Raw genomic sequence first — 26,450 nt, forward strand, 5'->3', positions numbered from 1 at the left:
ACACCCACAGGAGAGGAGTAACTTGGTCCCTCTCCATAGTCTAGGGAACATCTTGGCTTAACTGGTATTAATTATCCCTAAAATAAATATAACATACTATGTTTCATTTCAGTTATGCAGTACATGAAAAATGCCACATAGGATGCTAACAAGAGAAGTGTCTATATTTTCTGTAATTTGGACCTATTCTATACTAAAAGTAATTCTTTTACCTACCTAGGAGGAATTTTTAAAAATCTTCAGAAGATATTAATCATTATGCTGTCCTGAAATTGATTATGTCTAATCAAACAAAAGATACTTGAAGTTCATGTTTTAAGCACTTTACCCATATACACTATAGTAAAATTTGGTGCTTTCCTCTATGAGTTTTTACAACTGGCAGTATTTTTCCTAATATAACTTTTGTGACTAGAATGGTGACATTGCAAAGGTCAAATAAACATGAATCATTAAGAAATACAAGCTGACATTTCTAGACAATAACTGTCTCAGATGAGGAAATACAAAACACAAAACAAAATCCAGGATCACATCAGATATGTGTGTGATGGCAAAATCCAAGAAAAAAAGATACCACATTGTTTTTCAAACAGGAAAATGACGGACAAGCTTGATAAAAGTAGCATTCACCCGAAGAAGGACTTTTTGAAATAAACAGGTGCATTTCCTGAGATTTCATACAGCATACAGGTGGTTAAGTCTGCCATTTTAGGACCATATTTATACTCCAAATTTGACAGGAAACTTTCAAATTTATCTTGTCCTTCAGAATTGGATTAACCACAGATTTCATTAAACTAGGAATGTTAAAGATGAATACAGTTGCAATTTTGATATACCATTTGTAAAAGTGAGTAAAAAGATTCAATTATGAAATAAAAGGGTTATTACAAGCACATGTTCATTTCCCCGTACCAATAATGTTCCCATCTCACTCTACTTTCTGACTTCAACCCATGAACAGTGTCTATTTTTTAGTCTGGAGTCTCTTCTTTACACGATAAAACTCTATGTAACCATCAAATCCCAGATGAAATGCCAAACCACCCATGAAGTTCTTCCAGATCTCTCCATTGTCCTAACTGCTACCCAGATTCAGAAGAAAATCTCCCCACTCTAAACTTCAATATTTTCTCATATGCATTAACTTCTACCCCTCTATGTGCTCCAATACATACCAGATTCATTCATTCTTTTGGTGATTAGTACGAAGGGCCTAGTTAACATCAAGTTCTTTTCCAGACAGTGAACAAAATAAACAAAAATCCCTGATTTCCTGAAATTAACATGTCAGTGGGTGTAAATAACAAGAAAGAAAATAAATAAAACCCAAACACGGAAATAAAAGGCCTAGGAATATACATCCCTAAGGAATCAAAAGACCTGTATTCTGAAAACTATAAGATGTTGATGAAAGAAATCAAAGGTGATGCCAATAGATGTTCTTGGATTGGAAGAATCAATACTGCCAAAATTACTATACTACCCAAGGCAATCTACAGTTTCAAAGCAATCCTGAGGCGGGGGTGGGGGGTGGGGGTGTGGTGGACAGAGCTGGAGGAATCAGATTCCCTGACTTCAGACTATACTACAAAGCTACAGTCATCAATATAGTATGGTTCTGGTGGGAGGGATTAGGGACAGGAGGAGAAGGGAATGACAGAGGATGAGATGGCTGGATGGCATCACCAACTCAATGGACGTGAGTTTGAGTGAACTCCAGGAGTTGGTGATAGACAGGGAGGCCTGGTGTGCTGTGATTCATGGGGTCACAAAGAGTCAGACACTACTGAGCAACTGAACTGAACTGAACTGAACTGGTACAAAAAGAAAAATGTAGATCAATGGAACAGGTCAGAAAGCCCAGAAATAAACCCATGAACCTACAGCAAATTAAACAATGACAAAAGAAGGAAGAATATACAATAGAAAAAAGTCTCTTCAATAAGTGGTGCTATGACTGTTTATAATAGCCAGGACATGGAAGCAACCTAGATGCCCATCAGCAGATGAATGGATAAGAAAGCTGTGGTACATATACACAATGGAGTATTACTCAGCCATTAAAAAGAATACATTTGAATCAGTTCTATTGAGGTGGTTGAAACTGGAGCCTATTATACAGAGTGAAGTAAGCCAGAAAGAAAAACACCAATACAGTATACTAACGCATATATATGGAATTTAGAAAGATGGTAACAATAACCCTGTGTACAAGACAGCAAAAGAGACACAGATGTATAGAACAGTCTTATGGACTCTGTGAGAGAGGGAGAGGGTGGGAAGATTTGGGAGAATGGCATTGAAACATGTAAAATATCATGTATGAAATGAGTTGCCAGTCCAGGTTCGATGCACAATACTGGATGCTTGGGGCTGGTGCACTGGGACGACTCAGAGGGATGGAATGGGGAGGGAGGAGGGTTCAGGATGGGGAACACATGTATACCTGTGGCAGATTCATTTTGATATTTGGCAAAACTAATACAATTATGTAAAGTTTAAAAATAAAATAAAATTAAAAAAAATAAGTGGTGCTATGAAAGCTGGACAGCTACATATAAGAGAATGAAATTATAATATTCTCTAACACCATACACAAAAGTAAACTCAAAATGAATTAAATATCGAAATGTAAGACAGATACTATAAAACTCTTAGAGAAAAACATAGGCAAAATAAAAACAAAAATAAACAAATGGGACTTAATTAAACTTAAAAGCTTCTGCAAAGCAAAGGAAATCATTAAACAAAACAAAAAGACAAGCCACAGAATGGAAGAAAGTATTTGCAAGTGATGTGACTGACAAGGGATTAATCTTGAAATTGTACAAACAGCTACCTCTTGCAGTTCAGTATTTAAAAAACAAGCAAACCAATCAAGAAATGGGCAGAAGATCTAAACAGACATTTATCCAAAGAAGACATACAGATGGCCAAGAGGCACATGAAAAGATGCTCAACATTACAAATTACTAGAGAAATGCAAATCAAAACTGCAAAGAGGTAACACCTCACACCAGTCAAAATGATGATCATGGAGAGGGTGTGGAGAAAATGAACTCTCCAAACTGTCAGTGGGAATGTAGATTGGTATAGCCACTATGGAGAACAGTAAGGAGGTTCCTTAAGAAACTGAAAAAGAACTACCATATGATCCTGCAATCCCTCTCCTGGGCATCCATACAGAGAAAACCACAATTCAAAAAGATATATGCACCCCAATGTTCATTGCAGCTTGATTTATAATAACCAGGAAATGGAAGCAACCTAAATGTCTTTCCACAGAGGAATGGATAAAGAAGATGTGATATATATATATATGTGATGGAATATTACTCGGGCATGAAAAAAGAATAAAACAATGCCATTTGTACCAACATAGTTGCAACTAGAGATTATCATATGAAGTGAAGTAAGTCAGACAGAGAAAGACAAATATCATATGATATCACTTACACATGGAATCTAAAAAAATGATACAAAAATGAATTTATTTACAAAACAGAAACAGACTTACAGGCTTTGAAAACAAACTTATGGTTACTAAAGATGAAAGTTGCAGGGAGGAAGGAAAGCTGGATAGGAGCAGTTTGGGATTCATACATACACACTACTATATATAAAACAGATAATCAACATGGACCTTCTGTATAGCACAGGGAGCTCTATTCAGTATTCTGTAATAACCTACATGGGAAAAGAATTTGTAAAAGAATGAATGTATGCATATGTATAACTGAATCACTTTTCTGTACACCCAAAACTAACACAATATTGTAAATCAACTATAGCCCAATATAAAATAAAAATTAAATTTATGGGAAAAAAAAACAAAACAAAACCTAAGCATGGAAAGGAGACACAGAATGTCCTGGAGAAAGAGGTACAATTTTAAATAGGATGGTCAGCAAAGGTCTCACTGACTGATGCTGGAATGAAGATTTGAAAGAGGTGAGGGAGCAAGGCTCCCAAGTGACCAGGAAGGGTTCTACAGGAAGGGGAACGGCACGTGTGAAAGCCCTGAGCCAGGAGGATGCCAGGCGTACTTAAGTAAGAGCAAGAATGCTCACACTGTGGGGGCAGAACGGCCAAGGCGAAGACCAATAGGAAAGATGTCTACGGAAGAAGGAGGAGGGGTTCATGCCATGAAAGCCATTGAACACTTGGAAGGTTTAGTGGGTTGAAGGTACTGATGGAGAACGATTTGTTGGAATTTTACTACTAGAGGGAGTAAGTTGGAAAGTGGGTTGTTGCTAGAAAATGGGGTACCTGAAATTGAGATTAGGAAGGGCGTGGTAATTGATAATGACAAGGTATGACTTAGGAGTAAGGGCTGAGGTAAGGGGGAGAAAACAATTACTACAATGAGGGACAGTGTGGTCTGGTCTAAGGATCTGATATTCAGAGCTGGTTGTCTTAAAGAGGAGGAAAAGGTCATCTGAAAGCAGAAAGGAGGACTTAGGGGTACATGTCACCTGCTTCCAAGCCCAGCGGTGGATCAGGAAGAGAAAAGAACCACTTGAGAGGGCTGCAGAGGAGGTAAGAGTCTTAAAGACAGCCAGGTTTTCCTTAGAATAGAAACATGAAGGAATTGTTCAGAAAATGCAGGTATGAATTGTTCAGAAGATGCAAATGAATGACTCAGTTCCCAAGGACAGAGGCATCTGAGAGAAGAGAGGTGTGGTCAGAATATGGGTTCACAGAGAAGCCATGAGGAGATTAGAGTGAGAGACGTGAAGACAAAGCTGTGAAGAAGAGCAGGACCCACCCTGGTCGTGGTTGGCACAATGGGTGCTGGAGGCCAGGAGGGAGGGGCATCTTGCCAGAACCAGTGTGCAGGGTCCCTTCCGGACTCTTGTCATAGCTTGCCTCCTGAGGAGCAAGCACCTTTTCCCTGCATGGCTGCAGTCACTGTCCCCAGCGATTTTGGAGCCCAAGAAAATAATCTGTCACTGCTGCCCCTTTTTCCCCTTCTGTTTCCCATGAAGTGATGGGACACTTCCTCCTTGGAAGGAAAGCTATGGCAAACATAGTGTATTAAAAAGCAGAGACATCATTTTGCCTGCAAAGGTCCAAATAGTCAAAGCTATGGTTTTTCCAGTAGTCATGTACAGATGTGAGAGTTGGACCATAAAGAAGGCTGAGCACCAAAGAATTGATGGTTTTGAACTGTGGTGCTGGAGAAGATTCTTGAGAATCCCTTGGACTGCAAGGAGCTCAAGCCAGTCAATCCTAAAGGAAATCAACTCTGAATATTCATTGAAAGGTCTGTTGCTGAACCTCCAATACTTGGCCACCTGATGCAAAGAACTGACACATTGGAAAAGATCCTGATGCTGGGAAAGGTTGAAGGCAAAAGGAGAAGCAGACGACAGAAGATGAGATGGTTGGATGGCATCACCGACTCAATGGACAAGAGTCTGAGGAAACCCCGGGAGTTGGTGATGGACAGGGAGGCCTGGCGTGCTGCAGTCCATGGGGTCACAGTGTCAGACACTACTGAACGACTGAACAACTGTACTGTTGACCAAGATGACCGAAGGGAGAAGGAATGGTATGGGCGAGAGTCGGTCGGTGCCTCTGCAGGTCCCCGCGGTCCCTGTGCATCACGCAGAGGATGTTCGTATGGACCATCAAAGCGCCCCGCACCTCCGAGCCGGAGGGCTCCTCTCCCAACCCAGGCAGCGGCTGTCGCAGGCCGCAGGCAAGCAGGCATAGCACACCGCGGTGCGCGGGGTCCAGGACCGGCTCTCGGCCTTCAGGGCTCCAGCGAGGCTGCGCGCTCTGCAGGCTGCACTGCATCCATGAGGTCCGCGGGCGAAGACCCAGTCCTACAGCGAGCTGCTGGGCGGCCGCCTGGTCAACCGCTGCACCCGTGCACCCGCAGGGCCTGAGGGAGCCCGGATTCCGTGGCCCTGGAGCAAAATTTCCTGCCCATCCTGCCCCCAGTGACCCCACCTCCTGGGACACAGAAATAAATGGTGTGGAAACTGGGGGGAAAAAATAGGTAAAGTCTCACAAAAAGCCTGCCTCGCCTTGCTCTTTTCTTGTTTTAGCATCATGTACTGTCTCCTTTCTCATCGGTTCAGTTCAGTTCAGTTCAGTCGCTCAGTCTTGTCCGACTCTTTGCCACCCCATGAATCGCAGCACGCCAGGCCTCCCTGTCCATCACCAACTCCTGGAGTTCACTCAGACTCGTCCATTGAGTCAGTGATGTCATCCAGCCATCTCATCCTCTGTCGTCCCCTTCTCCTCCTGCCCCCAATCCCTCCCAGCATCAGAGTTTTTCCAATGAGTCAACTCTTCGCATGGCCAAAGTACTGGAGTTTCAGCTTTAGCATCAGTCCTTCCAAAGAAATCCCAGGGCTGATCTTCAGAATGGACTGATTGGATCTCCTTGCAGTCCAAGGGACTCTCAAGAGTCTTCTCCAACACCACACTTCAAAAGCATCAATTCTTTGGTGCTTAGGCTTCTTCACAGTCCAACTCTCACATCCATACATGACCACAGGAAAAACCATAGCCTTGACTAGATGAACCTTTGTTGGCAAAATAATGTCTCTGCTTTTGAATATGCTGTCTAGGTTGGTCATAACTTTCCTTCCAAAGAGTAAGCGTCTTTTAATTTCATGGCTGCAGTCACCATCTGCAGTGATTTTGGAGCCCCCCAAAATAAAGTCTGACACTGTTTCCACTGTTTCCCCATCTATTTCCCATGAAGTGATGGGACCAGATGCCATGATCTTCATTTTCTGAATGTTGAGCTTTAAGCCAACTTTTTCACTCTCTTCTTTCAATTTCATCAAGAGGCTTTTGAGTTCCTCTTCACTTTCTGCCATAAGGGTGGTGTCATCTGCATATCTGAGGTTATTGATATTTCTCCTGGCAATCTTGATTCCAGCTTGTGCTTCTTCCAGCCCATTGTTTCTCATGATGTACTCTGCATATAAGTTAAATAAGCAGGGTGACAATATAGATCATAAACTCTTTGAGGTTACTAAGAAATTTTACTCACTTTGACTTCACCTGTTGATTGCTAGTACTAAACGATTTGGGCTTCCCTGATAGCTCAGTTGGTAAAGAATCCGCCTGCAATGCAGGAGTCCACGGTTTCATTCCTGGGTTGGGAAGATCCCCTGGAGAAGGGAAAGGCTACCCACTCCAGTATTCTTGGGCTTCCCTGGTGGTTTAGCTGGTAAAGAATCTGCCTGCCATGCGGGAGATCTGGGTTCAATCCCTGGGTTGAGAATATCCCCTGGAGAAGAGAAAGGCTACCCACCAGTATTCTGGACTTTCTAGACTAGAGAATTCCATGGACAGTATAGTCCATGGGATCCCAAAGAGTCGGACATGACTGAGCAAGTTTCACTGAACTATTCAATATTTATTCAAAAACAAGCAAATACTTTTTACTGGCTGGAAGACGTGGCTGAAGACTAATCCTATCACACTCAGTCTTCTCTCTGAGAACTCTCTGGAGCTCCCCAACCCGAGATTCTTGTGTCCAGTCCTAGATGACCAAGCGCTGTTGTGAAACCTGGCATGCTGTGAGTTTATGAAAAAATCAAAGATACTAGGGCTCTCATTTACCTATTGTAAGAGGTCACAATTTTGCCTATAATGATATTTGCTTCCTGATCATTTCCTTTTAGAGAAAAGAAGATCAATAGCCAAGACAAAGTGTAATTCTTCAAGGACACTGCAACCTCTTGAGAGTATTCTGGAGAAGTTGGCCAAACAGCCACGTGCTCAGTCGCTCAGTCCTGTCCTGCTCTTTGCGGCCCTGTAGACTGTGGCCCACCAGGCTCCTCTGTCCATGGGATTCTCCAAGCAAGAATCCTGGAACAGGTTGCCATTTCCTCCTCCAAGGGGTCTGCTGGACCTCGGGATTGAACCCGCATCTCCTGCATTGGCAGGCAGATTCTTTCACCACTGAGCCACCTGGGAACGCTCAATGACAAATGACAAGGGTGCTGGTCTTGCTCAAGGGTGACAGATGAGAAGGCTTTGGCAATGCTGGGAGTCTGTGCCATTATCAGGTGTGAGTCAGCATTGGAGCCAGGAAGGAATTGACATGGAGCTAATTAATAGATGATTCAGTGTGGAGGCAGGGCTGTGGCAGGCAAAGTCTAGAATTCAGAAACTGACCTAGAATCAGAACTTGGCAAGTGGGTAACCAACAGCAGAGTCTTTGCCATAAGGTGACCACCACCTATTCCATCAGGCCTTCACCAAGGCCACTGTGGCCACAGCAACTTTGGCAATGGGGTCCCTCCTACCCACCCTAATGTAAGGCCCTTCTGTTTTTCAAAAACCTGACTTGGATTGCATCAGAGCTGCTAAGTCCATTTTGTGGCATCCCATTCCTTTAGCCTAAGCAGGGACGCCCTTGAATGCCCCCGGGGGCTGGACAGGATGCAAAGCCACCCGCCACCCCGTCTCCTCTCTCCCCTCTTGTCTCACACTCTCCCTCTTGCACTTTGCATTCCAGCAAACTTAAATTCTTCCCATTCCCCAAACATTCAACTCCATAGTTGCTGTTGATATGACACCTTCATAAATGCTTTGAACGTTCATCGTCCAGGGAGGGTTCAGGTCTCAACTTGAATGAGGGTGCACATCCTGGGAAAAGTGCTCCTTGGCAGCTAGGTGGGTCGGGTCTCCCCACTGACCTCACACCCCTACAATTACTTAATCTTTTCTCTCTCTTCCAGCCCATTATTTCCATGAAGGTGGCAACTTTGGCTACCGAGGTCACCACTGTTCTCCCAAGACCTTGCCCAATACTGCAACTCGATAGAAGCAACTTAAAAGAAAAAGTTAGGTGAATATACTGTCCTGCCCAACAACCGATAAAATATGAGTGCACAATTCTCATGTGAGCACCCTAGTTAAGCTGAGAACCTTTCCCTTACTGTCCCCTGAAAAACACCTTGAATACACTCAATATCTTTAAGTGATTACATCCCATAAAAGAATAAACCCCCCCAAACTGTTTAATTCAGAAAAACACAGAATACAGGCTGATTAAAGCACTAACTTTATTTCTAACTTTTTGACCAATATCATTTGAAGAAAGAACAAAAATAAAAACAAGGTACTACTGTAACACATCAAGAAATGACTTTATCCAAATGGAAGATATACTTAACATCAATTCATATATTAGTAACTTACACACTTATTATCAAATATGACATAAAACCACAAAATAGTCTCTCGAAATCTCAACCAAGCTTCTGGTTTACCATATGTGTCACTTCCATGACTACCAACCACACATATAAAGAGACTAGGAGAAATTTTATTGAAGATGATTTTCCAGAAAATTTACACAATTAATAAGGCAAAGTATGTTAAATAAGGCATAGGCAACAAGGGGGCCCTGAATTTACTCTGGAAAGGCTGCCTAAGGCACTACCAAAGTAGAGAGCTGTAAATCCCTGATCTGACTTTAAATGTTTCCGATCTTAAAGTTTTCAATTTCAAGCACAAGCTGACATGACCATGCTAATTGCTATTCTCTCAGTACAGGCAGATGTGAGAAATATTACGTCCATCCAAGGCAATGTCACCCTCGTATATGTTTGTAATGTATCTGTTTGTATGAGGTGTAACAGTCAACTTGGCTATTTTTTCTTTAAATGCATTTTAAGGACTAATGGCACTGGAATGAATGGTAGCACTAAAGGGAAAAGGACTATTTTAATATAAAACAATACTAAATCAGCCTGTGATGATGCAAAATGTTGAAGCTATAAGAATTTTATAAACGATAATTTAGAAATTATCAACGCTTTTATTCAAAACTGCAAAAAGGTATCAATTCCCCTAATCTACTGGAATCACAGGTCTTATGAATAATAGCACTTACTGATGAACCAAATCAAGAATGCATAATATAAAAATAATTTTCAAAAGGGAACAATTCTGGTTAAAATCAGAATATAAAATTATGAGGACCAAATCAGGGATAGCGGTGACAGGACACTGGTTTGGCCGATGAAAGCGACGAATGCTTGTGACCAGCAGTCCCCAGGTGCCCTGTGCAGGCGGCCCCGGTGCCGCCAGGATGGGGCTCAGGAGACTGAGGAGGGGACCCGGTGACCCCTGGACCTCAGCTTCACACGAGAACCTCTACTTCTGTCTTGCAGTATACCAAGATCACATGCAAATCGTTTCTTTTAAAGGCCGCGTATGTTTACAAAAGAAAATTCTGAAAACCAGAGCAAAATATATATGCTGTTCCCCAGCACCAAAGAGAACTCAAAGCAGGGCATCTTAGACACAGAGGCTGCAAACTCCTGGGAGAATCAGCAGTTCATTCCTCTCCTGACAGACGTCAAGATGACTTGTCATCTCATGAGTCATACTATAGGGTAAGAGACGACTAGTTAGTAAGTACCTTCAGGTTAACAATGCACATCCAGAGGCCAGCTAGCTGAGTGGAAAGTGTTCATCGCTCGCCGGGGGCGGGCACCCACGGCAGCCAGCAGATGCCCTCTCTGTTCCCCGGGGGCGGGCACCTACGGCAGCCAGCAGATGCCCTCTCTGTTCCCCGGGGGCGGGCACCCACGATGGTCAGCAGAGCCCCTCTCAGCCTGACCTGGGCAACGAGCGGCTTCCGAGAAGCCAAAAGCTGTTCATGGCTAAGGGCTCACTTCCTTCAAATATTTCAGGGGACAAAAGACTCGTGCGGTGGCACATTTTCAGTAAGCCTGGAAGGCACGTCAGCCCAGCACAAGGCGCATCCCATACGGATCCGTGACCGACATGCAGTCCTCAATAACCAGATGTTACCTCATGACCGGCCAGCACACAGACATGCGTAGTGCCTGGCACACAGGTCCTCAGTAAAACCTTAATCTATTCTGAAAAGGTAATGTTTGCTCAGGATTATATTCCAAAGGGTAAACATCAGGAAAAGAAAATATACTAAAAAAAAAAAAGCATGGAAAGTCCATTCTATCCTATGCAGCAATTGGATTTTTTTTTTTTAAGTTATAGTAGGTTTTTGCTTAATACCATACATTCTGGGCTTAGGAAGCAGCATGTTATTAAAATGTAAAATAGGATTTTGATTAATAACCATTATCATGAGTTTTAAAAAATCAGAGTAAAAAATCACTTTAACAAAAAAAGGAGAAAATATCTAAATGAATCTATATAAATGTAGAAATCAATGTATGTGACCTTGGAAGATATAAAGGAAAATATAAAGCTTGCCTTTTTTAATAAGTAATGTCTTTCATTAACTAACAGAAAGTGGAATTCCGAATTTCCCCTTATATGTTTGGTCCTTATAGCTTTTCCTGGACAAACCCAGTCTTACCCATTTTAACAAACTCCAGTTGAAATCATCTAATAATGCTGAGTCTAGGACAAGCTATCATTAATGCACATACAGAATCCCGAGTGTCACATACAATCAATGAAAAGGTCAAATCTGACCACGTTTACAATATTAAATAGTGAAAATGAAAGATCCAGGAAGGCCAATAAAATGGCTTACAGGAAGTTCCTTCTACTTGTTGATTTTACAGCTTTAAGAACTGAATATGTATGTGTCTTCCTTTCTAATTTGGGACTTTTTATGAAGTCTTATGAGGATGCATTCTGTTTTGAACTGTGCATGTCTAAGTTGCAGCAAAACTCAAGCACAAGTGAAGGTAGTTTTATCCCATGGAAAAGCATAAAATATAGTTCTAGATACAAATTCATTATCATCTAATTTAAGAAACTCTGGTCATCTGGTGTGGACATCAGCTTATAATACATATATTGCCTAGAGCAAAGCACAGCAACCTGTAAATTGCATCATTCCAACAATTTCCCATTCTTTCTATTGACAAACATTCAAAAACAGCATTTTCATCATATGAAAGTAAACAACCACAAGAACGTGTACTTTTCTCACACCGGCTCCTAATCCAAACAGCCTCACCGCAATTACTGTAATGACTGGCAATCACTGGGTTGATTGGGCAAAGCCTAAGTTAGCGCTTTCCTCCAAAAAAAGTATAAAAAGGATGCTTTAAATAGACATACTCCAGAGAGAGCTAGGTTTGCATTGTAAATCATAGAGTTTGTGAGAAGGGTGTAAAATGACAGATTCACGATTTGAGATGGAGAGAAATCTGTTGCTCCACACAGCACAAAAGAATTCTGCTCAGACGACCAGAGCTCCTCTCATTTCATAGCCGGGTTCTTGGGAGGAAGGAGTTTGTATGTGTTGAAGTAGCCCACCACCTGCTGGGGGACCTCCGCCAAGACACTCTGAGCAAGTGCTTCTTTTGGAGCCTTGTGAACAGATAAAATCAAAGCAATTTTATTAGCAACCAAGTTTTTAACTGGGATTTTGATAAAAGACTAAGAATTCCTCCCCCACCAGGAAAAAGCAGTTAGTTCCCAATTTCTAGGCTTGTATCTTGTCTCGAGAATAGGCCACAAAACACACAACAAACCGTTACTCGGGAATGCTTTAGTATGCTCACATTTAACAAGTCCTTTTTTGGTGCCTGCATTTTGGCATTTAATGATGTTGGTTCTTTTGCTTTTCAACTTTTAAATGCGGGTCTTTCATTCTCTGGGTATTAATTTTTTTAACTTTTTATTTTCAAATAATTACAAATAGTGCAGAGAGCTCCCATGTACCCATTACCCAGTTTCCCCCAAAGGTAGCATCTTTTATAACCATAGGACAATAACAAAACTAGGAAGCCAACATTGGAACGGTTCTCACAACTTATTCAGATTTCACTAGTTTTATATGTACTCATTTGTGTGTGTGTGTGTGTGTGCCTGTGTGTATACAGTTATATGTAATTTTATCATGGGGGTATATCTGTGTAGGGAGAAGGCAATGGCACCCCACTCCAGCCCTCTTGCCTGGAAAATCCCATGGGCGGAGGAGCCTGGTGGGCTGCAGTCCATGGGGTTGCTAAGAGTCAGACAGGACTGAGCGACTTCACTTTCACTTTTCACTTTCCTGCATTGGAGAAGGAAATGGCAACCCACTCCAGTGTTCTTGCCTGGAGAATCCCAGGGATGGGGGAGCCTGGTGGGCTGCCAGACGTCTATGGGGTCGCACAGAGTTGGACAGGACTGAAGCGACTTAGCAGCAGCAGCATATCTGTATAACCACCGTCACAATCAAGATACAGAACAGTTTCACCATCACAAAGATCCCTAACACTGCCACCTTTTTTAATATACACCCACCTCATTCCCCTCCACCCACTCCGACTCATACACTGGCTGGTGGGAACGTAAAGCTATGACATAACTTTACATAATTATGTAAATGACATGATTTACATTATATGACATTTTTGTCATATTCTGATTTCACCAGTCTGTGTGTACACAGTTATATGTCGTTTTATCATCGGGGTCTATCTGTATAACCACCATCACAATCAAGATACAGAACAGCTTCATTATCACAAAGATCCCTAACATTGCCACCTTCTGCGTACACACCCAGCTCATTCCCTTGCATCCACTCCGACGCACACCCTGGCTGGTGCGAGTGTAAAAGGACATAATTATGCCAGAAAAGTTCAGAAGCTTCTTTAATGACTAAAATGCAACAACCATACAACTCAGCAACTGCACTTATGGGTATTTATCCCAGAAAAATAAACTTATGTGCACACAACAACCTGCTCATGAATGTTTTCAGCAGCTTTGTGTATGACAGATGAGAACTGGAAACAATTGAAGATGCCCTTTAACGGGTGAATGGTTAAACTGGTATACCCATACCACGGAATACTACTCAGCAATAAAAAAGCAATATATTCAACAAGTGGGAAGACTCTTAAGAGAATTAAGCTGAGTGGAAAAAAAGACAATGTTGAGGTTATATACTATGTGATTTATATAACATTCTTAAAATGGCAAAAACATAGAAATGAAGCCAGACTGGTGGTTGCCAGGGGTTAAGGAGGGAGTGAAGGTGGCCGGGAAGTGGTGTGATTGTAAAAGGGCTACGTGAGGAAGCCTGCTGTGATGGACCTTGATTGTATTGTCAATATCCTGGTTATGATTCTGGACCATAGTTTTACAAGATGTTACCATTAGAGTAATCGGGGTAAAACAGTCTCCTCAGAGGTTTTTCATCAAATCAACTTCTAGTTTGGTAAATTCATCATATACTTACATAGTTTTTCTCTTGTTACATTTGTAAAGATAAAATATATTTTAAAACAGCAGTCACAACAACATCGTTTTAAGTAATTTATCATAGGGACTATAAGAGGTACACAAGAATACAACCTTGAAAAATAAACAGCCAAATCTAATCAAGGTTCTTCAAATGGAAAATTCACACACTAGCTCAGTGTTGAAGAATCTGCAGGAGACCTGGGTGGAGGAAAAGGCTACCCACTCCAGTCTTCTTGCCTGAAGAATCTCATGGACAGAAGAGCCTGGTGAGCTGCAGACCATGGGGTTGCCAAGGGTGGGACACAACTCAGCATACATGCATGGCGACTGCAGACATCTACTCTTAACTGCCCGGCTACGGACAGGCAGAGTCTGTTCAAACACCCTGGAGTGCGTGAGGGGCAGGGAGGCCTGGTACTCACATTCTGGAACTGCCTGAAAGGCACAAACTGGACAATATCCCTGACGGCTACTTCACCGGTCGGGGAGCGGAGGCTTCCGCCGTCACCATCTAGGAACTCCATGGCGCCGAAGTCCGCGCCTCCAACGCCGACAATGATGATGGACATAGGCAGCTTGGCAGCATTAACAATGGCCTGTCTGGTCTCATCGAGGTCTGTGATCACGCCATCAGTAATGATCAAGAGCACAAAATATTGCTGCCAAAAAAAAGACAATGATGTCCGCTGAGCCAGCTGAGCTTCCCAAGAATAAAAGCAACGGTTAATGACATCTCCCGCCTGATGAGTCATTTCGTCGCTCATTTTCCTTGTCAGTCTCTACCCAGGATACCATCTATATGAAATTTTCCAAGATTCTCTCATGACAAGGAAATTAACTGATACGAAAACTGTAGGTTAATTAAAAGTGCAACAGACCACAGAAGAAGGTTGGCAAAAATACACAGAAGCAAGATGAAACTTTCAGTTAGCACAGAAACATTTTGATTGAACTGGAGGATTGGGTATGTCAAAGTACCTGTCAAGGGAGCAACTGGCAACAACTACATTCTTAAAAGATCAAATATGGAAGTAGAATTATTTATCAAGCTAAAATATGCTTTTGAATAAATGGATATGGTTCAGGGAGGGGCAGAAGGGAATCTTTCTCTCAATCCTGCCATCTCTGCTAAATCATTTTAGAGAGTGATACAATGGGACATAAAGTTGTGACTCCATCTTTTGGGTCATTTACATCTGGAATGGAAAGAAGAATTATAATAGAATCTATCATGTGCTGGGTGTTTACGGTTTATCTCCTCACACTTCTTTCAATAACTGTATGAGGCAGTTATCCCTGACTTATTTCTGAAGATACTGAAGCTGAATGAGGTTCGTTCTCCAGGGTCGAACAGACATTTTGCAACAGCAACCGAAGTGGTAAGTCTCCTCAAGCCTTAACTTGCTAAATCTACTCAAAAATATTTTTTTTTTCCAGAACCTACCCAGGAAAATTATTTCAAAAGATAGAGAACAAACTCATTAGGTATAAAGGTTGTTTTGCTGTTCTCTTGTTTTTAACGATCACCGATTTAACAGATGTTACTCCCAAACCAAGGAGGACACATCATTGCCTCATGCCCTGCGTTTGCATCTTGACAGACCAAATAAACAGGAAAATGGCACTGGGACCAACTACCAGCCTACGTTCTCCCTGCCCCCTGGCAACAGGGCACTCACAGAAGCTGTCTGTTGCTGTGCGGCTGCAGCAGCAAACCTGGCCACGTGATTTATGATTGGAGAAAAATTAGTCGGTCCATAGAGTTTTATCTGAGGAAGGCAGGCCCGATATGCCTCTATAATGCCTTGGACTCCTAGATTAAAAAAAAAAAGCAGGATTAAAAATTCTCAAGCACAATTTAATTGTCTACTATTCACCATAGTGGCTAGTTTAATTTATATACTAACATACAGTGCTTTAAAGAGTCAAAAGTTCCATATTTAGGAGTTCTCTAAGGTATATATTACAAAACTCCATAGCGATGCTTCATCACACACACACAAAAAACCTATAAACTTTACTCTCCCCCAGTAGAAGGCATTTGCTTTCACCTCAGCCAAATTATTCATTAGTCTTCAGTAGGGTTGTTATACTGTTTAATTTTGATATGTTTTGAGAATGAGACTCTGACGGAAAAAGAACCATGCAAAAGATGCTGCAACATACAACTGATGACAAGGTAAGAAAAAGTAACTGATAAAAATGGAAAACCTTTGCATATATGACCAGAGGGTCTACAAAAATGTCAGACAGCTATAAACTTAATGTCAATTCTAGCCAAGGGTTTATTGGATAACTTACAGATTAAGCGTGGTATAGTGGACTGCACTAATTGCAAGTATTCACTTCCAGGTTGTTTATCACATTTTGCTGCAGAAACACTCAAGCGTGTGTTTGTGGGCTGCGGCTCAGGCCTTCGGGGTAGCTTCGCTCAGTGCAAGTGATCGGACACGACAGCCAAGTCTAAGCAGATGTTTCAAGAATTTTTACTGCCGGTTTTTGCCAGCTCTCTTGCTTTTCCCCCCTGCTATGGGAACAGCGTATTCCAGACTGCCTGAGGCCCAGAATGAGAAGGAACAGGGGGTGCAGCGGTCTAGCCAAGAGTCGAGTGATTTGTCAGGTGAGCGAGACATAAATCATTGTCATTACAAATTACTGAGACTTGGAGACTGTTGATTACCGCAGCACAGCCTATCAAGAGCTGAGGAGCATTCCTGATTAAGGCACTGCTGATGAATCTGCCCTTAATACACAACAGTGTCCGGGATGTAGGTAAGAGACTAGAAAGCCTATAGAAATTCCCCCACAGTACTTTGCTGAGAGTATCAAGAAAATCTGAAAAGACTTTTTAATGTCAACCAAAATGGGTGTCCTGCTTTTAAAATTTCCCATAGAACATAGATTAATAAGGAGGAACAGCATATATTTGGTTTAAAAGCTTAACAAGATCAACTCTCTCCACTTAGAATATGAGTGCCAATAAACTCCTTAGGCACTTTGAATTTAAGAATAAGTGGTCTTATGAACCACCTTTGAGAATGTAACTAATTCATACACAGAGATGATTTTACAGGCATAAGGTGAGGCTGTAACTAGTGGTTAGTCAATCCAGTAGTAACAAAAATAGTATTAACATAAGCCAGCAGCAGGATCTTTCTGTAATGATATATGCTATAGGAAAATTGAACCCATAACCAAAGCAACAGTAATATTTTCTTCCATTTCTATCATCTAGCTTGCTTTCAATAAGGTATACAAAGCTATTAAATGTGTTCATAAATATCAACAGCCTTCAATTCCTCAACTAAAACTGAATTATGCTAGTATCTTTCCATTGCATTAAAAGAAGAACTGAGACATGTTTTTTTATGGGCAACTAAATTCAATGACTAATTAAGAGAAGAGGATTAAACTTCCTTGTCTTAAAATAAAGTTGTATTGTTTTCTGTGTGACATTTCCTTTGTCTGAAACCAAAACGATCCTTTCTTTTGTCCAGACTAAACCGAAAGCAGAAAAGCTGCACTTCGTGAGAGCCCACAGACGGGCTCTCATTACTCAGAGTGGATGAACTTCTAAAACGAATCATCCCATGATCTGTCATCCATATTTACTTGCAAAACATAAAATCTAATTACAACAAATTATAAAAACTGTTCCAATTTCATCATAAGCATGAAGCACATTTTTTAAAAAGAAAAAATTACTGAAAAAAAAAAAAAGAAATAATGGCTATTTATTGTGGGTATGAAGTGCCCATACCCATTCTATGGGCTGACTTTTCACTCTTTTGACAGTGTCCTTTGATTTACAGAAGTTTTAAATTTTAATTAGTCTAATGTATCTATTTTTTCTTTTGTTGCCTGTGCTTTTGGTATCATATCCAATTAACCATTGCCAAATACAAAAAAAAAAAAGAAAAATATTCCCAGTTTCATATGGCTAGGGATATAAAAGGCCACCAACCACAGCCGCTGAACGTGCATAAAGGATGAGAAAAGAGTTTTGCAAAAAAAGGAGAAAATCCTAATACAAACTACTCCCAACAAAATATTCATGCTCTTCTACTTTATGAATATCTTAAGAGGAGGAGGGAAGGACATCGTCTTCTATTAGAAATCTATATATTTTGCAACTGTTAAAAGGACCCGATGCAGAAAATTAGCTTAGGGTCTACACTTTTATGCCTCTGCCCCCACCTCTTTCCCTCCTCCAAACTGTTCAGTTTTATATTAATTTTGTGGGAGATTTGGCATTGCTCAATATGGTAAAATGGAGAAAGAAATGACAATCCACTCCAGTATTCTTGCCTGGGGAATCCCAGGGACGGAGGAGCCTGGTTGGCTGTCATCTATGGGGTCGCACAGAGTCAGACACGACTGAAGCGACTTAGCAGCAGCAGCAGCAATATGGTAAAAAGGAAGAGGCACTGGGATATTTGAGGGATAAACAGAAAAGTGGAATGACGGCAATATTTGTGCCTGTTTTCCACACAAAGGAAAGCTACTCCCAGAGCTTAATTCTGTGTTTCTTTAGCCTACGTCCACCTCCTTACAGAACCTGTGTAACAAGTAATTAGCTGCTGGACACTTTCTTCATAGAAAGTTAACTGTTAATCTGAGAAAAACACCTGCATATTAAATGATTCATTTTATTGAAGGTTTATTTTTAAATCAACTTATATGTGAATATAAAATGATTACTCTTACTGATCTACCATCAAGACTGAGAAATCTTTTATTCTATTAGACCTCTTAAGGTAGAAGAATTTAGCCAGCAGTCTTCATCATTACCATAGTGATTTGCCTTCTTACCACACTAACCACCAACTTGGTATAAAATTCTACTTTATGTGATAGGAAATTCAATATACCACAAAGTGAAACCTAGAAAGGAAATCTGAGTAGCTTTCAATCATAGAGAAAAAACAACTGACAAAGACTTAGTAAGCCTTTCAGTTTAAAAATTCATGTTGATTTTTAACTTACCATTACAGTAGGGATTGGATGGATTAAAGTTTATTGGAAATTCATGAGAAACCTGTCAAAAGATGAAAGAAGGACTGATGAGGCTTGTTTTGCTTTGCTAGGAGGCAAACCTTCACAATGAGTTCTTCCTACCTGCCACTGCGGTGGGACCTGTGCTCCAAAGCCAAAAGCTGGAAACATCTTATCACTAAAATGAAAATTTGAAAAAAGCAGAAGGTCATTTGTATCTTTACTCATAATAAGACAATATGAGCTTACTTTTAAAACATTCAAAATCTTAGAAAAATATAAAAATAAAACAAAGACTAGAACTAATGTTAATATTTGGAAACGCTCATCCTGGAGAAGGAAATGGCAACCCACTCCAGTACTCTTGCCTAGAAAATCCCATGGACAGAGGAGCCTGGTGCAGGCTACTGCCCATGGGGTCGCAAAGAGTCAGACACGACTGAGCAACTTCACTTCATACATATTTATTAATATGGACTTTATGACTCAGACAGTAAAGAATCTGCCTGCAATGCAGGAGACCTGGGTTCCATCACTGGGTCAGGAAGATCCTCTAGAGGAGGAAATGGCAATCCACTCCAGTACTCTTGCCTGGAAAATTCCATGGACAGAGGAGCCTGGCGGGCTACCATCCATGGGGTAGCAAAGAGTCGGACACAACTGAGCAACTAACACTTAACACACCTCTACTTATGTATCGTTTATCATTTCACTAAATAAATATGTAAATAAATTAATAAAGCTTTAAAAAGCACAAGTTTTTCCTTTGTCTACAAAAAATATTCATTTGGCAGCAAAATGTGACCTCAACTGACAAGAGGTTATTTATGGCCTGTATTTATTTATATCACTTAATATGAATAAGATATCGTACGTTTGGCCACAGAAATATGGTACAAATGCTACATATCATAAAACTCTCCATTTCTGCAGCAAAATATATGAATATTTGACCCAAGGGCTTAGAGATAATTTGGACAGAATATACAATATCATGAGAGTGGCTGCCAAGTGTTCCACTGTACGGAGATTCTCCCCCAACGGACAGACACCAGCGGCTGGCCATAGCAGAACCCTGTGACGATGATGCTAACATTTCTACTAGCGGGACTGTTTTTATATTAATTCTCAATGGTTCTTTTTGCACCGAGGCTAGAACCTGTGTCACAGATGTTACAATATGTTTCCCAGTTGACAGTCTGCCTTTGACTTTAAAAGAGCTTCCCTTTTCTAGTTATTAACGTTAATGACTGTGAACACCCAAAACTTCTTTCATGATTGTTGCCTTCTCTGTCTTGCTTAAAGGCTGTCCTCACTGCAGTATTATAGACAATTCACATATATGTTCTCTTAGGACTTCCAAGCCTTGATCTTGATATTAAACATGTAATTCATCGGGAGTGGCATGTCAAGCAGAAACTGCTCATGTGGATCCACCAGCATCCATCTCTCCCCCTTTAACCATGGATCCCGTGGGCCCCTAGTGACCACATTCTCCCAGCCCCAGCCTCTCCGGGCTGGCAGTGGTCGGGGACGAGGTTCTGGCCGGATGTGTGAGTGGAGGGGTTTGCAGCCACTTCTGAATCGCACCCTTGGGGAAAGCACATGCATCCTCAGTCCCTTTGTCTTCCTCCCACTGGCTGGAGAGGACGAGAACTCGGACCCAGGGTGGATACTCTGAGCGGCAGCACGGCCCTGTCGGCCCTGAACTGCTTATCTCTAGACGTGCAACAGGAACGAGACACAAATCTCTATTTTGTCAAAATCACGGTGTGCTGGGGTATCTATTTCTGCAGTTCTGTCCATAGTCTGTACAGAAGTATCCTAACATATACAAGCACAAGTCATGGATTCAAATCCAGTTTGTGAGCAGTTTGACAGTTGTTACAACCCCTTTCCCTCAAAATGCCATCTCTATCATATACTTAAATTGACAGACATTCTTGGGTCTATTTCAAGATTGCGTGTTTCTACTGGTCATGTAGTAGTTCCATGCTGTTAATATATACTTAATATTGTACACATGAAACATATATAATGTTGCTGTGCTGTGCTTAGTCACTCAGTCGTATCCGGCTCTTTGCAACCCCATGGACTGTAGCCCGCCAGGCTCCTCTGTCCACGGGATTCTCCAGGCCAGAATACTGGAGTGGGTTGCGGTGCCCTCCTCCAGGGGATCTCCTCAACCCAGGGATGGAACCCAGGTCTCCCACACTGCAGGCAGATTCTTTACCAACTGAGCCACCAGGGAAGCCCAAAGTGAAAGCGTTAGTCACTCAGTCGTGTCTGACTCTGTGACTCCATGGGCTGTAGCCGCCAGGTTCCTCTGTCCATGGAATTCTCCAGACAAGAATACCACAGAGAATAGCCATGCGGTGGGTAGCCGTTCCCTTCTCCAGGGGATCTTCCTGATTCAGGGATCAAACCTGGGTATCCCACATTGTGGGCAGATTCTTTACTGTTTGAACCACTAGGGAAATAAATCATATATGTATACATATCAAGTTCTAATATCTACAAGCACAAATTTCCTTTTTTTTTTTCCTGAAAAACTTGGCTATTCTTATTCATTTTGCCCTCTAGAAAATTATAAGAATCATTTTGTTAAGGTTCCATTGGAATTCTGATTAAAACTGAATAATCCAGAGAGAAACGTTCTATTTTCATCACTGTGACATCTGCCTATCTAGAATCATGGCATATCTTTCCTTCTTTGTCCATGGGTATAATTCTGTAGTTTTCTCTCACTAAATATCCTAGACCTTTGACTAAATTTATTCTCATTTTTTATTGCATTATGAACTGTGATCTTTTATTCACTCCAGTTTCTTCAACTGGTTTTTGCTGGTTCATGAAAAATTGCTGATTTTTTATTTTATGTTGTTTGTAACCACCTTTTGAACTTTCACTACTTTCTAACATTTTTCACTTGATTCTCTCAGGATTGAATTCATTCCTTATTTATGTATGAAGCTGTCTTGGCTGGTGCCTTTGTGAGAAGAGCTCTTTGACCAGTTCCTGGTCTGAGTAGGTTCTCTGCCTCTTTGAGCCAAGTTTGGTAATTTGTAGCTTTCTAAAAGAATCATCCTTCAACCTAGATTTTTCACTGAAATAGTATAACATGTTACCAAACATTAACATACAAATGTTTAATGATTTTTTTTTCTGAATTTATGCTTATGATCTCTGTCTTATTACTAATATTCTACGTGTTTTCTCTTTTCCTTGGGGATCAGTGTCAACAAAGGTTTTCCTAAATTTTGTTGAACTTGCAAAGAACCATCTCTTCATTTAATTTATTAACTTGGTGTGTTTAAGTCATCACTTTGTGTGTTTAGAGGAAGCAGAGCACAGCAGAGTGGTGAGGACAAGTTTCCAGAGCCAGACAGCCCAGGTGCGGTTCTGTGTCTGCCGTTACCCGCTGAGGGACCCTGGACACGTGACTTTACCCTTCCTGCCTCAGGCTTCTCATCCGTAAAATGAAGATGATGATACCACCTATCTCACAACCAAGCATGAGGACTAGATGAATATCATATAGAAAGGATTTAAAATTTTCCCTGACATATAACAGCTAACACGTGTATGGAATCTCCTACTATTATTGTATGTATATTTTTCTTTCTATCCTTGAATTTTACTTTGTTGAAAAGCTAGTTCATTTATATTCAATTCTTTTTTAAAAAATAAAAGTGTCAGAAATCTTCCTTTATAAAGATGCCTGAGTACTGCCTGGGTACCTCAGTTGGTAGAGTAATCAGACTTTTAATCGGAGGGCATAGGTTCAAGTCCCTGGAGATGCTTTAAAAAAAAAAAAAGAAAAAAATGAAATAAGAGGAGTTCCCTGGTGGTCCAGCATTTAGGACTTGATGCTCTCACTGCCGTGGGCTGGGGAACTAAGTTGCTGGAGACCATGCATAGTCTTCTCATTACCCTTTATTTCTAGACAGTCTGTTATTACACTTTGATTTCCTCTTTGATCTAAGAACTACTTAAGAGTTTTTTTAATTTTCACGTGGTAAGTTTTTTTTAGTTAACTTTTTGTTTTAACTTCCAAGAAGCAGTCTGAAAAAGTTAACCCTGTAAATTTACTACGTTTTTTATCTAAGTCCCATTACAACTGTGTTTCTTTGAAATTTTTATCATATTTCTAGCTATTTTCAATTGAAATACATTGATATTCTATTACTAACCATATCCATGCTTATATTTTCATTTTGGATTATATAACAAAGTGTCTATAAAGTAATTTTTAAATTGCATTTAATGAGTTTTGTCTTAAATTCTATTAGGCTGGTATTGGAACTGCTACCCTTGCCTTAAATTTGTTTGTCTAAGAATTTCATCTAAATGGCAAAACAGATTAATGAAAAACTCTATCAATATGTATGGACTTTTATCATAAAATGATAGACAAAAACAAGTGAAAATGTATACTGTACCCTAACAGATACAGAACAAAAAATTAATAATGTGGATTTTTTTCTATTGTTTAGTATACCTTCAGAAGGACCTATTTTAATCTATTCAAAATCTATCCATTGAGAATCGATTCAAAATATTTTGTAACAATTATATCAAGGTATCCTATAGCACTTATTGAAAATCACCATTAAGAAACTAATTTGACAACAACCGCCTAGAAAATAGACATTAAAAATTAGTGTCTATGAGTGTTTACAAAATGTGTCTTCTGGACTTCAACCACAGAAATAACTTATCCCTAATGAGTAAGCCCCAAGAAAACCGGATCAAAGAAACAAAAGCCTTGCCAACAGTCAGCTGTTAGAGAAGGACGCTACGCATAATACATTATAACTAATCACAGCCAGAGATTAGAGGCCAAAGGTAAACACTGACTTCACAAAGGGAAAAATAGAAAAGATAAGAGAAATCTTAAGGAGAAAGTTACTTCTCCCCAGCACGGTTATCCCATCAACTACATCAGAGAACCAGCAGAAGATCCAGACACTGCCGTTTCTGGGGAGTCATGCACTGGAGTCATACTCACGCATCGTAGTCCTGAATGACCAGTCCCACAGACCAGATTGCAGTCAAATACTCATTCACACCATTGGGGCTGATGTAGTGAAGGGAGTTGGGAGAACGCGGATCACCATTGGAGCCAGTGAAGTCCACTCCCACCTGCCAAATAACAATTGCGGTCCTTACTCAAGGGAAGGCAGGGACAGCCTTGCTTGATGTCCAGGAAAACGCACACACTGAATGCTGACAAAGAAACACTCACCCCTGAGCCTGCTCAGATTTGCTAACAAGTCCCTGAGCCGACAGGTATTTTCACGACAATTAAACAGTTACAGCCTCAGCCTGAAGCAACCTGCTATTCCTAATTTTCTAGGCGTCTTAAATCATAGATTATTATATCTATGACTTTAGACATAGAGGACTTTTTGGTACATTTGATTAATGTTTTTTATTAATTAAATTACTGCAGGATAATCACTGATTTATACACACATGCTTTTTTTCAGGTGGAAAAAGTTTTATCGACAAGGCCAAAAGCTTCTGGATCAACCTAGACAAACTCTCTGCAGAGACCATATTCAACAGATTGTATACATTTCATCACAAAGTCAGTTTGGCAGTAAAAGAAAAAACACTGTAAAATAGAGGGAAAAAGCCACATGTTACAGTCTACTGTGAAAAATCCAGTGTGTTACTCACAGTAAAATTCAGCTGGCAGCCTCCCATGATATAGTCAAGGAATGTACATTCCACTGTAATCTAAAAATAAATAGTAAACAAAATTAAAACTTACCTACTTTTTTAAGAGAAGCAAAGAGCTCCCTGGTATACATTTTTAATCATCTATAAACTGAACAGCACAAGATACAAACACATAGAACCCACCCCTACATTTGAATTTAAAGCAACCTACCCCTACATGTCATGAATCTGTAAGATTCAAGATAATTATAGCATGTTATGGGAAATAGATGGGGAAACAGTGTCAGACTTTATTTTTTTAGGCTCCAAAATCACTGCAGATGGTGACTGCAGCCATGAAATTAAAAGATGCTTACTCCTTGGAAGGAAAATTATGACCAACCTAGATAGCATATTCAAAAGCAGAGACATTACTTTGCCAACAAAGGTTCATCTAGTCAAGGCTATGGTTTTTCCTGTGGTCATGTATGGACGTGAGAGTTGGACTGTGTAGAAGTCTGAGTACCGAAGAATTGATGCTTTTGAACTGTGGTGCTGGAGAAGACGCTTGAGAGTCCCTTGGACTGCAAGGAGATCCAACCAGTCCATTCTGAAGGAGATCAGCCCTGGGATTTCTTTGGAAGGAATGATGCTGAAGCTGAAACTCCAGTACTTTGGCCACCTCATGCGAAGAGTTGACTCATTGGAAAAGACTCTGATGCTGGGAGGGATTGGGGGTAGGAGGAGAAGGGGACGACAGAGGACGAGATGGCTGGATGGCATCACTGACTCGATGGATGTGAGTTTGAGTGAACTCTGGGAGTTGGTGATGGACAGGGAGGCCTGGCGTGCTGCGATTCATGGGGTGGCAAAGAGTCGGACAAGACTGAGCGACTGAACTGAACTGAAGATTAGAATATCAAGAGCCAAAGATGAAATGCACTGGTTTTAAGAAACTAGTAATGAGTTTAATATGTTGAGACTTTAATAAGTTTAAAAACAAAAGCAAAAACTCCCACTCATTTAAGAAACTCTTGGATTTTTCCCCTTCACTTATAACATCTCATCTTGAAATTATAACCAGGACTGATGCACTGAGTTAAGTCATTTCCACTGATGCACCAGAAAAACACCAATGGTGCCCAGTATTTCCTAAGATAAGGAAAAACTTTAATTTTTCCTTTGTTAGAGAGCTGTCAAATCTTGGAAGCAAAGTTACTTGAAAGAATTCTCTACTATATCCTATTTTCTTCTCTAAAGGGGCCCAGATGCTCATGTATTTTCAACTGTTCAAAGTGTTTGTGTGATATACACCATATTGATGGAAGAACTTAAAATGTGATCTCATTACACTATAAGCTGTCAAGAGCAACCGACCTCACACTGTTTCACACTGATCACCCCTGAATTCTTGTAGCTTTTCTTCTTTTGCCTCTTTTTTTCATTTATGCATTCAAATTCAACCTGTAGGAAGAAAAGACAAAATGTTCAATATTATTAGTGATATTAGAAAATGCCAATGTAAATTTAAGTGAATGACTTTTTTCTCTTAGAAACAAACCATCTACTGATATAGGTCTGTTACAAAATACAACTGTGAAACAATTGCATGC

The 26,450-nt window shown here is 40.7% G+C and overlaps 1 protein-coding gene across 4 annotated transcripts in view; it reads right to left on the reverse strand.

The window, feature by feature from the left end:
- Window positions 1-9,027: 9,027 nt before the first annotated feature.
- The window catches only part of CPNE3 (copine 3), a 47,313-nt gene continuing 29,890 nt past the window's right edge, over window positions 9,028-26,450 (reverse strand). For all 4 annotated transcript variants that reach the window (XM_055546725.1, XM_055546724.1, XM_055546723.1 and 1 more), the window contains exons 9-16: window positions 26,215-26,301; window positions 24,856-24,915; window positions 24,182-24,315; window positions 19,294-19,348; window positions 19,162-19,213; window positions 15,855-15,988; window positions 14,598-14,834; window positions 9,028-12,306 (exon numbers count right to left, since the gene is read on the reverse strand). In XM_055546725.1, the coding sequence (XP_055402700.1) occupies window positions 12,196-12,306; window positions 14,598-14,834; window positions 15,855-15,988; window positions 19,162-19,213; window positions 19,294-19,348; window positions 24,182-24,315; window positions 24,856-24,915; window positions 26,215-26,301 (870 nt within the window). In that variant the 3' untranslated portion in view covers window positions 9,028-12,195. The remainder of the gene's footprint in view (window positions 12,307-14,597; window positions 14,835-15,854; window positions 15,989-19,161; window positions 19,214-19,293; window positions 19,349-24,181; window positions 24,316-24,855; window positions 24,916-26,214; window positions 26,302-26,450) is intronic.

This window comes from Bubalus kerabau, chromosome 14 (assembly GCF_029407905.1).
Source record: "Bubalus kerabau isolate K-KA32 ecotype Philippines breed swamp buffalo chromosome 14, PCC_UOA_SB_1v2, whole genome shotgun sequence".
NCBI classification, from domain to species: domain Eukaryota; kingdom Metazoa; phylum Chordata; class Mammalia; order Artiodactyla; family Bovidae; genus Bubalus; species Bubalus kerabau.